This window comes from Hemiscyllium ocellatum, chromosome 13 (genome assembly GCF_020745735.1).
Source record: "Hemiscyllium ocellatum isolate sHemOce1 chromosome 13, sHemOce1.pat.X.cur, whole genome shotgun sequence".
Taxonomy (NCBI): Eukaryota; Metazoa; Chordata; class Chondrichthyes; order Orectolobiformes; family Hemiscylliidae; genus Hemiscyllium; species Hemiscyllium ocellatum.
Window position 1 is genome coordinate 35970302 of NC_083413.1, and position 15607 is coordinate 35985908.

A 15607-nucleotide genomic window follows, 5' to 3' on the forward strand; every position below is an offset into this window, starting at 1 on the left:
AATTCCCTTTGTCTGCTACATCAGAGACAAATGTGAAGACAGCTCCAGATGAACAATGCTTGTCTGGGTGTACACTGGCCTTTCACAAATGGTGGTAGCATCAGGGATGCTGGTCAATTCCAGTATGTCTTGGGCAGTAACGAGCTGTTCTGGGAACGGCATGTGATAAAATCAGGCTAGAATCAGGCAAAAGGGTGCCATAAGGCTGGGTAGGTCATTCATGAGGCAAGTTTGATAAAATACAACGACAAAAAACCCTCCAAAAATCTCAATGGAACTGAGACTTAGCCAAAAAAAAGCGAGATTCAGCCGTACGCATATGATGTAGCAATGGAATCTCTGGAATTCCATTATTAGAATTAGAATTCAGGTTATTGTCATATGTACTCAAGTATAGAAACACATGAGGACAGCGAAAAGTCACCATTTCCAGCACTATCTTAGGTGCAAAGATACCTAGGTACAATGTCCTAGGTATTTGATCAAATTCCCAGTGCCCCAGTTGCTCAGGAAGGCAGGGAGATGCATAAAAGCACAGAGAGGGCAGCAGTGACAAACAGGTCCCAAACAGTTTCTTCACAGGAAATTCTAGTGGTTCCTGACCCCTTCAAATCCACCCTGCTTGTGATCCCAAAACCCACAACAGTTCATGACAGGGAGGGTGAACATGCATTGATGCAGGAGACTCTCAGCAGGCATGGAACCTCCAGGCCTGAAGGCACCAGAAGGAGGGAGAATTAGAAGTGGTGTGTACATGAAGAATATTAGAACTTTAATGAGACACAAGTATTATGGAGATAAGATTGTTGATGCTCAATGGTAAGATTCTGAAGTTGCCATTTTTGGCTTGGGATGAAAATTGGGAAATCTTTTCTCAAACATTTTCATTCTTACCATATTTTTCCCACTTCCTCGATGTAATTGAACAAAAATAAGCCAAAGTTTGATAGATTAAATGTGATGACCAGAGCCTGAGCAAAAAGCTTGTTTAAAGGGAGCTTTAAATTAGGGAAGGAGAACAAAGGCAGAGGAGTTTAGGGAGAAAATATATGAGTTTAGGTTGAGTTACAATGGTGAAAACATTTGGCATAAGAGGCCAGAAGAATTCAGGAAGTATCATAGAGCTAAGAAATGTTACAGAGGGAGGTATAGGTAACAATCCCTGACAGAGAAAGGAAGTAGAAATATTAGACAACATTACAAAACCAACAGAATGGCTGCCAAGATTTTTCTGCTGCATTTGCTATCACATATATCAATCTGCTCTACATTATAAAATACCTACCAACATACTATCTGGAAAATTTGAAAACATAAAAATTGCACCTGAAAGAATTGGCAGTCTCCACACTGTCGCCAGATAGCCTCTGAACGTGGTTTATTTTGACAATATTTTTCATAAATTTGTAATTCTTCTTTCTGTTGAAAAAAGTTAGAGACTTCTTTGATAATAAACACAGAAACAACTGTTTGAAAGATAGAATCAAAAAATATAAGTAAACAATTAATTTAATTTTATTGGTTTACATCTTAGTGGTGTACAATGACTTAGAAACCAAGAGAAGCATAGATGTAATTATTTACAACTAATTGCGGGACTTGGGTGATTTTGTAAATTACCTTTCACTAGATTTTCATGGTTCCTGAAGGTGGATCTGATCTCCTATGATGCACAAGATATTTTTGTATTCTTCCTTGAGAGTTGCAGTTTCTGATGTGTGATTAACTACTGTCCGATCCAGTCAAATTTCTTCAAATTAAGTGATACTGCATTGAGGCCAGTGCATAGAAACTTGCTCACTCTGACCAAAGTTGAGCCCTGGGCTTCATTAATATCAGGCAACAACTCTTGACATGTTTCATGTTTGGAGAGGCTTCACAAGCAGTAATAGCGTGGGAAAGGAGTAGCAAGGCCAGAGCTGGTGTGGCCAAAAGACTCTTTACAGGACATGGGAGAACATTTTGCTCCTCCTCCCACCCCTGCAAACCTGAGAGGGCTTCAATGGTGATGGTAGTTATCATCAGGTCTTTGGGCTTTGCTGGACAAAAACAACACCAAGGTATTCAGATCTGAAAATCACTAGAAAAGTCACAAAGGCCTCTTTTTGTAATTCTATCCATCCACCTCACATAATGTGATGTGAAAGACCATGTCATCAGCTCCTGCCTCATTTAAACCTTTAAATTTTGACTTCACCTGTTGTGGATGCTGTTTCTACCCTGCCCCTCACAGGAAGTCTCAAAATCCCTGAATGATGCAAAGAGATGGAGACCCAGCATTTTGAGAATTGGTCACTTTGATCTTTGGACCTAAAGAATAGGCATGCCCAAGTCTTGATCTGGGATGGTGATGTTATTTTTCAGACCAGTGGGCACAAAAACTTGGTGATATTCAATGGAATGATTCATTGTTCAAGCCAATTTGCTGAAGTCAGTTTTCTAGGAGAAAGTGAGGACTGCAGATGCTGGAGATCAGAGCTTAAAAATGTGTTGTGGAAAAGCGCGGCAGGTCAGGCAGCATCAAAGGAGCAGGAGAATCGAAGTCTCGAGCATAAGCCCTTCTTCAGGAATGAAGACAGGCCCAAAACGTCGATTTTCCTGCTCCTTTGATGCTGCCTGACCTGCTGCGCTTTTCCAACAACAAATTTTTAAGCTCTGAAGTCAGTTTTCTACATGTTCAAAGTTTTCATTAGTTTTCTCAGAAGTCCTAGTTAGGAGGTGGCAATGGAAGAGATTTACTTACCCTTTTTAAAAAACATTTTCCAACAAGTTCAGGGTTCTCCATGCAATTTTCAAGCTCTTTAAGGAATATCCTTAAAAATAAAAAAAGTATATAATTTAATACAAACATGAGAGAAATGTCATTATAGAATTTACTGAATTCATGTTTCCACCTCCCTTCAGATCCAAAGAAGAGTCATATTGGACTTGAGATGCTTCTCTCTCCATAGGTGCTACCTGATCTGCTGAATTTCCCCAGCACTTTCCATTTGTATTATTGATTTTCTTCATGCTTTGGAGGTAGTTGAGTCAAGTGGATTGTATGCCCATGCTCTTTGTTGAATCTGCTTGATTTTCATTCATTGAATTATAGTATCATTACAGCTCAGAAGGAGGCCTTTCAGCATATCACAACTGCACTGATTCTATTACTCAGAATGGTACAAAAAACAGTACAACACAGGAGCAGGCCCTTCAACCTACCAAGACTGCAGTGGTACATGATGCCTTTCTAATCTAAAAAGCTTTTGCTGTACGGGGATTCTTCAATTCCCTGCCTATTCGTATATCTGTCAAGATGACACTTAGATGTTGCTATTGTATCTGCGTCCACCACCTCCTTTAGCAAAACATTCCAGGCCCTTACAACCTTCTTTGTAAAAAATGTGCCTCTCACATTTCCTTTGAATTTATCTAAAACTTACATCCCTTAGTAAGTGACATTTCTACATTGGAAAAAAAGACTCTGGCTATCCATTCTGTCCATGCCTCATAATTTTGTAAATGTGCAACGGGTCACTCCTCATCCTTTGATATTCAAGTGAAAACAAACCAAGTTTGTCTAATCTCTCCTCATAGCTAATGCTGCATGAACCAGGCAATGTCCTGGTAAACTACTTCTCTTCCTGTCCATAATCTCCAAACCCTTCTGGTAGTATGGTGACCATAACTGTACACAGTATTCCAATTGTGGACCAACTAAAGTTCTGCACAGCTGCAACATGTCTTGCCAAATTTTATACTCTATGCCCTGACCAATGAAGATAAGCATGCTATATGTCTTCTTGACCACCTTATCCATGTGTTGCCATTTTCAGAGAACTGTGGACCTGTATACCTACATCCCTCTGTATGTTGATGATATGTAGGGTTCTGCTGTTTATTGTACACTTCCCTCTGCATTAGATCTCCAAAACTGCATCACCTCACATTTGTCCAGATTAAACACCATCTGCCATTTCTCTGTCCAAGTCTCCAGCCTACCTACATCCTGAATCAACTGACAATTCTCCTCACTGTCAGCAGTTCTTCCAATCTTTGTGTCCACAAACTTACTATTCAGTCTGCCTACATTCTCCTCCAAATCATATTTATATAGTAGGGGCTCCAGTGCTGATCTCTGCAGAACTCCATTGGTCACAGATCTTCAGTCAAAAAAAATCCTTCCACTGTTACTGTTTGTTTTCTATGACAAAGCCAGTTCTTTATTCATCTTGCCAGCTCACTATGGAACCCATGTGACTTCACCTTTGTATCCCTTTTTAAAGTCCATATAGATAACATTTATTACCTTGCCCTCATCAATAGTATTTGTCACTTCCTCAAAAAAACTCAACAAAGTTTGTGAGACACAACCTTCTACATCACAGAGCCAAGTTGCCTATTGCTGATAAAAGTCCATATTTTTCCAAATGTCAGTAAATCCTATCCCTAAGAATCTTCTCTAATAATTTCCCTAACCACTGATCTGAGGCTCACCAGTTTCTAAATTCCCAGACTATCTCTGTTACCCTTTTTAAACACAGGAAAAACATTGGCCATTCTCCAGTCTTCTGGAATCTCTCCCATGATGTAAGAAGACACAACAATTTTGCACAACGAACCAACAATTTCCTCCCTCATGTCCTTCAGCATTCTGCAATGGATGACATCAAGTCCTAGAGATTTGTCTACCCGTATACTTTTCAGAACACTCAACACCACTTCCTTTTTTATATTGACATACCCTAGAATATCAACATTCCCTTCCTGAGATTCATTATCCACCATGTCCTTCTCCTTTGTGAACAATGAGGCAAAGGACCTCACTACTTCCCCTGGTTTTACACATAAAGATTCTCCTTTATCCTTGAATAGATACACCTTTTCCCCAACTGCTTTTTTTTAACTTATATATTATAAGTATTATATATATTTACTTATATATATACTTGGGATTTTCCTTAATCCTGTTTGCCTAAGACATTTCATGACTCACTTTAGCCCTCCTAATTCCCTGCTTGACTTATTTCCTGCGATCGTACTCTTCGAGGACTTTGGCTCTCTTCATTTTCCTAAACCTTATGAATGCCTCCTTTTTCATTTTGACTAAGCTCTTAATTTTTCCTGTCATATAAGATTCCTGAATTTTGCCATCCTTATTTTTCATTTTCATTGGAACATCTAATCAACTGGCCTTCAAAAGGTTCACAATTGCCACGTATGGATTTATCCTCAAACAGTTGTATCCAATCCACAGTCCCCATTTCCTGCCTAATATTGTGGTAGTTAGCCTTTAGTACTTTCAGCTGAAGACTGCTCTAATCCTTATCCATATGTTACTTAAAACTTACAGAATTATGATCATTGTTCCCAAACCTCCACTCCCACCCCCACCGCCCCCTCCCCACTAAAATTTCAAGCACATTCCCCAATACCAAGTCAAGTATGGCCTTTTGTCCTGTTGGATATTTACATATTGTTTCAAAAACCTATCCTGGACTCACATAACAAACTCGCTCATATCCAAACCCCTGGCAAAAAGTGAGTTCTCATCAATATAAGGGAATTAAAAATCACCCACCACAACAACTCCAATGTCTTTAGATATTTCTATAATCTATCCATATATCTATTCCTCTATTACCTATTGGCTGTTGGAAAGCCTCGTAGGACAATCCAACCAAACTGATTTCACCTTTCCTGTTCCTGAGCTCCATATGGCTTGGCTGGATGAACACTCCAAGGTATTCTCCCTCAGTACAGCTGTGATATTCTCCCTTATCGGTAACACAACTCCTCCACCTCTTTTACATCCTTTTCTATCTCACCTGAAATATCTAAATCCTGGAACATTAATCTGCCATTTGTTTCCCTCCCTAAACCAAATCTCTCTAATAGCTACAACATCATAGATATCTGTATTAATCCAAGCTTTAAGTCCAACTGTCTTACCAGTCATACCTCTGGCATCAAACCAGATACACCTCAGATCACCAGTCCATGTTCAGTAACCTCTTCCTGTTTGTTCTTCCTCTTAGTTTCACCGGCCTTAGTCTCTGACTCTTCCTTGGTCATTTTATTTACCAACATACTGCTCTGATTCCCAAGCCCTTGTTACACTAGTTTAAACACTCCCAAGTGGCACTGGTAAATCTGCTAGGATATTGGTGCCTCTTCAGTTTAGGTGCAAAACATCCTTCTCATACAGGTCCCACCTGACCTGGAAGACATCCCAACGATCCACATACCTGAAGCCTTCCCTCCTACACTACCTCTTTAACAGTGCTATTTAACAGTGCTATTTTCCTACTTCCAGCCTTACTGGCTCATGGCACAGGAAGTAACTCTGAGATTACAAACCTGGAGGTCTTGCTTTTCAATTTTCTACCTAACTCCCTTTGCAGGAGCTCATCTCTTTCTGCCTATGTTGTTAGTTCTAAGGTGGACCACAACCTTGGCTGTTCACCCTTCCCCTTCAGAATATCCTGTGCCCACCCAGGGATATCCTTGATGATGTCAGCATTTGACATTAGTGACTGTGATTGGGTACTATAAAGTACAGGAGGTCTCCTGTCCCAGATCACTGTCAATGCTGCAAGAATGAACATTTACATAATCATGTTATAGCACATGCTGAACATGTGCATGTTCTGAGTCTGATAAATTAATACCCTTTCCTTGTTTCATACCTCTACATGTCTGATTAATTCAGTTGAAATCTGACTGGACAGGTTCAAACTTGGAATTAAGCAAATAGTGGCCACAGATTCAGGAAATGATAACATAATCAAAGATTCTGCAGAGAAAATAATAGGAGTTTGCAGTTGCGTCTGTGGATCATTTTCAATGTCAACCACCTTGGGACCAGGATAAAAAGATGAATGGTCAATAGTTTAGCAGGTTTGGGTCAAGAGCATATGAAGTGACTATCATAAAAACACCAACAAGAGGCAGTCTAAAGAGAAATAAAGAAGAAATATTAGACATAGGTTCAAAACTCAGCAAGAGACAGGATTGTTACAGAGGAAGGTAAATAGATAGTAACAATCTTAGTGAAGAAGAAATTCATGACCTCCTCACATTTCTTGTTGCAATTAAAAATGAAGACAGGTGATTTGTAACAATGAAAATATGATAATCATGAATTAATTGCTAAGAACAGTGATTCATTTATTCTTTTAGTAGGTTTCTTTTATTCTTTTCTGGGATTTACTATTGGTGGCAAATCCAGTATTTATTGCTTGCTCACTAATTGTCCTTGAAAAAGTGTCCTCACTTTCTCCTCGAAGATTTTAACCTACTGCGAATCCTCTTGCAAGGATGCCTTCCTTGAAGAAGCTCTCTTCCTCTTAGCCTGCTGAACACACTTTCCTCATTCCTGAAGAAGGGCTCATGCCTGAAACGTTGATTCTCCTGCTCTTTGGATGCTGCCTGACCTGCTGCGCTTTTCCAGCAACACATTTTCAGCTCTTGAAAAACTGGTGTTGATCTTTTTTGAACTGTTCACATGGTGTAAGTATGCACCCACTTTGCAATCAAGAACAGAATTGCTTGATTTCTCACCCAGTGGTAGTGTCACTGCATTAGTGGCCCAGATGCTCAGCTCAATACTTTGGAGCCATTGATCCAAATCTCACCTTGGCAGCTGCTGGAATTTAACTTAAATTAATAAACCTGAAGTGTAAAGCTAGTAGTGGTGACTATGACTTCTACCATCGACTGTTGTGAAAACCCATCTGGTTCATTAGAGTCCTTCAGAGAAAAAAAACTTGTCAGCCTTAGCCATCTGGCCAACATAAGTGGAATCTATAAAACGTACCTAACACACACATACACAGAGACACAGGCAGACAAATAAAAATTATGAGAAATGGGAAATAAATTGTGGTAAGGCAGATCAATGGCGTCTGTATGCAGGGTTCACTGATGTGATCCTTTTGGCTTAGCAAGACTTGCCACTTCTCGATCTCTTTTCTCCTAGTAATTAACATGCCCTTGCTGGGGGCACAAAGTGACTGGTTCACAAATCATGAAGTCTTTGACATATTGGTTTAAAGCAACAGCTTGCAGCAACGGGTAAGTGAGAATAAATGGGCTTTCTTCAGACTTTATGTATTTTACTGGATAGAAATACACGTCATTTCCTTTTCTGAAATTTCAAGGGATTCTAGCAATACTGTTTGCATCCACAAGCTGTTCAATTATCCAGGATCAACCAAATAGTTGTTGGCAAGCAGATTTTTTTTTATATCAGGCACAGCTGGTCACAACTCCACGATCCAATTAGTTATTTGTTGCTGGCCAAATCTCACTTTGTACACATATTGGTGCCAATACATCTGTAACCAACTTCCCCACAGGTTGAATAAAGCAGCAGATCAAACATCACGAACAATGAGTTTCAGTGACTTACTTTGAAAAAGTGCAGCAATTCATTCCATAATCCTTGTTTTTAAAGTCTTTTTCCCATTCTTGTCCACATTCAAAATACAGACGAATAAAAAGATACAGTCTTTATACTTTTTAAGAGCCTTCTCAATTTTTACTGCCACCTTCAAGATTGTTTAGCCCCACCTACAAATCCATCACCTGATTTCTCTGCAATCTCTCCAAAACTATAAATATTGCTTCTCCTCTCCCTTCCTACTAAATTTAAATCATTTCAAACCTTTCTGCATTAAGTTCCCCATACTATTTGACAGCCTATTTCATCAATCTATGGCCTCTTGGAGATTGTGTATTGAATCACTATTACCATAGAACGTAGAACAGTACAGCACACTACAGGCCCTTAGACCCTCGATGTTGCCAAGCTCCCATTGCAACCTACAGCAGCCCTCCACACTATCCACAACTCCACTAACCTTTGTGTCATCGGCAAACTTACTAACCCATCCTTCCACTTCTTCATCCAAGTCACTTATAAAAATCATTAAGAGCAGAGGTCAGAGAACCGATTCCTGTGAAACACCATTGGTCACCGAGCTCCAGGCTGAATACTTTCCAAGTACCGCCACCCTCTGTCTTCTATGGGCTAGCCAATTTTGTATCGAGACATCCAGATTTCTCTGTACCCCATGCCTCCTTACTTTCTGAATGAGCCTACCATGGAGAGCCTTATCAAAAGCATTGGTGAAATCCATATACACCAAGTCACTGCTCTACCTTCATCAATGTGTTTTGTCACATCCTCAAAGAATTCAATAAGTCTGGTAATGCATGACCTATCCTTCACAAAGCCATGCTGACTATCTCTAATCAACCTACGGTTTTCGAAGTAATCATAAATCCTGTTTCTCAGAATGCTCTCCAATATTTTACCCATCAGAGACATGAGACTGACTAGTCTATAATTCCCAGGATTATCCCTTTTCTCTTTCTTGAACAAGGGAATAACATTTGCCACCCGCCAATCAGTTAATTGTGTTTAATCATAGACCGAGGCCGGACATGATTAAACACATCACTTGTGTTGCGATAAAGAGGCACTGATTTAAAATTTGTTCTGTTTACGTAGGTGCTTGCTTGTCATTTGCAATTATCAATAGATGCTAATAAACTGCATCACATTTGGCTCTAGTTACGTTCTATATTAATTGGCTCCTTGGAATCAAATGACTGCTCCTATACTCTTCAATATTAACAACACTTTTGAGTTTGTATCATAAGCAAACTTGGAAATTATGACCATTTCTGGTCATCAATAAATATTAAAAGATTAGCAGTCCCACAGATGTCCATTAAGTCACCCTTCAACTTTTCCTTTTTGAGAGTGAAGAGTCTTAGCTTAACCTTTCCAGGTAGGTAACCTCTCAGTGTCCTTCTGTTGCCAACAGTTATTTCTTAATCACTTAAAAATCCTACTTGGTCACCGTCTCATTGCTGCCATTTCAGCTGAATGCAGATCTGTTGCCATTACAGCAATGACTATTCTAACAGTATTTCTTTGGCTGTGAAGTGCTTTGGATTACAAAAATTTTGGAAGAGTTGATATAAATGAAATTTCTTCTTTTTTTTTCAACAGTGTGACTGAGCTATACTTTAATTCATTGAATGTGAAGTATTCAGAGGATCTGAAAGAGCTTTGTAAACATAAATTATATCGCTGTATTGTGCAATTATTCATTTTTTATTAAGTAACATTCTAAATAAAGTAAAATCTTGTAATATCGTAGTAATTCTTGAAATTTGATTATTTGTATTCGCTTGACATTTTAACCACCATTCCTTATTGGAAAGACGACTGACCTTTGTTCAGAATTATCTGACAATGCTGCATTGTAGCCAGTTCTAGAAGTGTTGATAAGGGTAGTGCAATTGATGTAAATAACAGAAAGAGCTGACAAAGTAATGTAGATTAGATTAGATTACTTACAGTGTGGAAACAGGCCCTTCGGCCCAACCAGTCCACACCGACCCGCCGAAGCGCAACCCACCCATACCCCTACATTTACCCCTTACCTAACACTACGGACAATTTAGCATGGCCAATTCGCCTGACCTGCACATCTTTGGACTTGTGGGAGGAAACCGGAGCACCCGGAGGAAACCCACGCAGACACGGGGAGAACGTGCAAACTCCACACAGTCAGTCGCCTGAGGCAGGAATTGAACCCGGGTCTCTGGCGCTGTGAGGCAGCAGTGCTAACCACTGTGCCACCGTACCGCCCGTGTAGTTGGTAATATATTAGTATATAAAGGTCAGAAAATGAATTTTCATCAGGTCCCAGTATGGTAATACATAGAAAACTTTTAACTAAACTCAGAGTTTGTGGAATCTGGGACAAGAGCCAAATTGATAGAAATTTGGCAACAAACAGAACATAGACTGAGTAGCCTCTCAGTCTGGAAAAAGATGAGAAGTAGGATTGGATAAAGATCAGTATTGAGCAATGTTCCTTGAAAATACACTCCTCTGCAGCAACATGGAAATCTCATTACAGGCCATCCACAAACTTTTGAATGTATTGTTCACTGGATGTGGCTTATAGATTCATACAGGTCTACAGCACAGAAAAAGACACTTCAGCCTATTGGGTCGGCATCGGTCAAAAACAATCACCGAGCTATTCTAGTCCCAATTTCCAGCACGTGGTTCATAGCCCAGTATGTCTTGGGTATTGCTGACTAAGCAGGCATTTATTTCCCATTTCTAATTGCCATTGAGAAGTTGGTGGTAGGGTTGTCTTCTTGAACTGCAACAGTCCATGCTATATAGTTACATCCACACTGTTGTTCGAATTGGCATCAGGCCTTTGACTTAGCAACAGTGAAAGAACAGTGAAATTTACCCTTTTAAATTACTCTGCGTCTGTAGCCATACAAAAACCATGCCAGAAACCTAATACACTCTTGTGCATTTGGAAAAAACTGTTTGAAGCAATAATGGTGCTGGACCATTTTGTATACAATTTCTGTAGGTTAGTTGAATTCATGAATTAATTATACAGCTTCAAAATTTTTGCATGGAAACAATTAATGGGTGCACTTGATGCTGAGGAAAACTGTGGTGAATTCCAAGAAGTAAGAAATTGGCAAATGAGTTTGAACATGATTAAGTGTGAGGAAGGAAGGATAAAAACTTACAATACAACTTTGAATAATAAAAGTCTAAATGGAATTAGGAGCAAAGATATTTAGGAAAAAAGAACATGAATCATAGAAAGGCAAGACACGGATCAATCAGCTCATAAAAAAGACAAAATGCTAGGATTCATTTTTAGTGAGAGAGTACTGAAAAGCAGAGATATTATGCCAAAATTGTATAAAATCCTGGCTAGAGTATAAAAATTAAATACTCCAGATGGTGGAAATCTGAAATAAACACAGAGAATTCTGGAGAAAACTCAACAAATCTGACAGCACCATTGGAGAAAAAAAAAGATTAAATGTTTCGTGTTCAGTATGACTTTCTGAACTGAAAGACCTTGGTCTTGATTACTTTTGGTTACAGTGTATTTAGACTATTGATCAGTTATGTTCTTCATATTATGGAAGAGATTTAGAGGTACTAAAAAATTTGTGAAAAATGAATTATAAGGATGATACCAAAAATGGAATGTTAGAGTATCCAAAAAGTATGAACTGGCTGGAGCTCTTGTCTTAAAGAAAAATGAACTTGAAAGGTTAGCCTGCCAGAAGTCATAGATTCTAAAAGTTTCTGATAATTTCTTTCCATTTAAGAAAGACCAAAGCTAGAACTTTAATTCATGAAAGCTACTAATAAATCCAAATGGGAATTTAGGTGAAATTTCTTTACTCTGAGAGCAACTAGAACATGAATTTACTGCTGAAAGGTGTATTTGAGCTGAATAGCATAGATTCATTTAAGTTGATAAATATAATGAGAAGAAAATGAAAGGTAATATTAATGTGTTAGATGAACAGGCATAGGAGAACGTTCACTTGGAACGTCAACATTAATATGAACTATTAGATCAACTGGTCTGGTTTAGTGTTGGACATTTAGTATAAGTTGTATATAGCTTGCAAAACTGATATACTGACTCTAAAAATTTCCATTTTCTGGAGTTCAGAACACTGCTTCAGTCTACTGCTGCTATTTGTCTTGTCTGAGTTCCTTGGAATGTAATTGGCACAGACGTAAGCATTGTTACTTGCAGCACAGTAATCTGAACAAACAAACACTATTTCATCAGTTGCTTAGCATTATATGACATTCCCAATATGTCAATATGCATTATAGTACACATTATACCACACATTAATCTTTAAGAGCAAGGCACTAATTAACTTGCCTTACAATACCTCACATTCATGTTCTGTTCAATCTTAACATAAAATTGATTTACACTGATTGGTTATGTATCACTAATACCAGATTTCAAAGGAAATTCAGACAAAAAGAAGATTTAGCCTAAAATGTCCAATAATTGCCTTTAACATAAAAATAAATCAGGCATAAAGCATTAAAAACAAATTCTGAAAATTAGCAGTGTTCCTTTGTAGTATACTGCAAAACAATCATGGCATAGCAAATTGAAAGAACAGAGTAAAGTTTACTCTGATTGTGCTAACATGGAATTAAATAAATGATAATAAAAATATCAGAAATTTGCTTTGATTCAGGATTATAATTCGAGACAAATATCAAGTTTCAACTATTTACTGGGAATCCATTGGGATCTCCAATTTAAATTATCTTTATGTAAAACTCATATTGTATTAGCTTGATAACATAGAACAACAGTGATCATAATATTTTTAAAATATCCCTTTCTCTTTCCTTTTTAATACTCTGTTGTACAATATCCCAGGTGTAAAGACAAATGTAGCAGGTAATTTTGAGAAGTGGAAAGCAATATAGAGTTTTATTACACTTGAAGAAGTCAATTAATTTGGAATAATTTATAATAAAACTGCTCTAGGAAATTATTTGTGATTATGTGTTCTATTAGAAATTTAGAATCTGAAGTTGAATTGGGAATGAGATTCCTTGTCTACCATTGCATTTTCCCAATAAATTACATGAATGCAAACAATAATTCTTTCCAAAACCTCCTGTTTCTCTGTAAAATGTTTTTGCCTCCACTCTCTTAAATGTAGTCTCTTTGAAAAGTTTGCCTAGAAGCAGTATTGTAGCAGCTGGAAATTTAAAATGGCAACTTATCCGTCTCAGAAATCTGTACAAATCACTAACTCAGACCATAGATCTTTAATCTATTTTTTACAAGTTCTAATTTAACTAAATCAAAGTCAGAAGTAATTTATTATTATGGACATATATTTCACTGTAAAAATAAATTGTATGTCTCTGGTTTCGAATTTATTCAGTATATTGAGATTAACTCAATAACATGAATAAAACCAAATAACAGTTAATGGCACAGTGGTAACAGTAGTAAAACTAAAATCCTGATTAGTACTCTTGAGGTCACAAGGTTCAAATCCCACCAAATGGTGGAACTTAAGTTTAGTCAATAAATCTGAATTTAGTCAAAATGATGGTGACCATGAAACTACAGTTAATTGTTGTCAAAACCCATTTGATTCACTAAGGTCCTTGATAGAAGGAAATCTACCACTTTTACCTGCTCCAGCCAACATGGAAGACAACATTCACAGCAATGTGGCTGACTCTCAACCCGTCTGAAACTGTTTAAGAAGTTACACAGTCAAGGGTAATTAGGGATAGGAAACAAATTCTGACCTTGCCAATAGTGCCCACATCCCATTAAAGAATAAAGAGAAAAATTGTTGTCATCAATATAGTAATATGAGAAATTGATATAAAAATATGATCACCTATAATGAAAATCATAGATTTCTGGAAGATTTCCAAACAGGATTTCTTTTTTGTTCTTAAGTACACCAGGGATCAGAGGAGACAGCTCTTGATTATCCATTTCAGTAGCATAACCCTGTAAAGGAAGTAATGTAATGAATTATTTATCAATAACAGTTTTAAAGTATGTAATGGGTATTTTGCCCTATGCCATGAAAGTGGCCTCTGAAACTAATCCAGAGGTTCAAATCCAATATACAAAATTTAGTAAATGTGATAAATTGTGCTGTTAGAAAAATATTTCAATATAATTTTTTTATTTGAAGATTAGATCATTTGAGAAAAATTTAGAAGGTATACCATGACTGTCCTTTTTAAAAAGGGCTAACCAAAAAGGACATTGGGACAAATTTTAAAGGCAATTCATGGAATACCGGTGGTTTAAATTACTTGCTTGGACTTTTCACTAGAAATCATCTGCTAGGGTTTCTGACTTAGTTTTGGATATTGTTTAGCAGTTGATTATGATTCAGCCTCCTGAGAGATAGAGATGTTACCAGTTCATTTTCTACTTTTCTGAGGGTGGCTCGGTGGCTGAGTGTTTAGCACTGCTGCCTCACAGCGCTAGGGACCTGGGTTTGATTCCACCTTTGGGTGACTGGGTGGAGTTTGTACATTTTCCCTGTGTCTGCATGGGTTTCCTCCCACAGTTCAAAGACGGGTAGGTTAGGTGGATTGGCCCTACTAAATTGCCCATAGTGTCCAGAACGTGCCGACCAGGTGGAATAGCCAGGAGAAATGTGGGATTAGGAGGATGGGAATGGGTCTGGGTGGGATACTCTTTGGAGGGTTGGTGTGGATTTGATGGGCTGAATACCTGCTTTGATGCTGCAGGGATTCTATGAAAACTTTTTAGAGATGAGTGTGGGAGCTGAAATTCTGAAGTAGCTGTTGTCCTATGAAGCTTTTGAATTTATGACAATCCCTGAAAGATGGTAAGTGCAAAGGTCCCAGTAAGAACTGCCTGTGTTTAATGGCATCCTTCTACTTATGCCAGGATGCAAAGTGAAAGTCATTGAACATTTTACATCTTTCCTTCTCTCCTTCAAAAATTAAAATTTATTAGCTATAGTTTCTTTTGAAAAATCAATCTCTAAAAATATTTGTTTGTTTTTCTTGAATTGGTATCTGTGCGCTTGCATGGATTTACTTATATGGATAAATACTTATTCTTCCTTATTTTAAATTTTCTGTTAGTTAGCTTTACACCTTTACTGAATGAGTCCTGTGATCACAACAGATCAGTTTGTGGATTATTAAAGAAAATTGTTTTATACTTCTTTTCTAAGTTTGAAACTTAATATCAGTAAAGTATATAAT

At 37.9% G+C, this 15607-nt stretch overlaps 1 protein-coding gene across 2 annotated transcripts in view; it reads right to left on the bottom strand.

Moving 5' to 3' along the window:
• Positions 1–15607, bottom strand: part of mcf2l2 (MCF.2 cell line derived transforming sequence-like 2) — a 237069-nt gene that overhangs the window by 101129 nt on the left and 120333 nt on the right. For both annotated transcript variants that reach the window (XM_060834750.1, XM_060834749.1), the window contains exons 14-16: positions 14248–14363; positions 2744–2813; positions 1327–1419 (exon numbers count right to left, since the gene is read on the bottom strand). In XM_060834750.1, coding sequence (XP_060690733.1) covers positions 1327–1419; positions 2744–2813; positions 14248–14363 — 279 coding nt within the window. The remainder of the gene's footprint in view (positions 1–1326; positions 1420–2743; positions 2814–14247; positions 14364–15607) is intronic.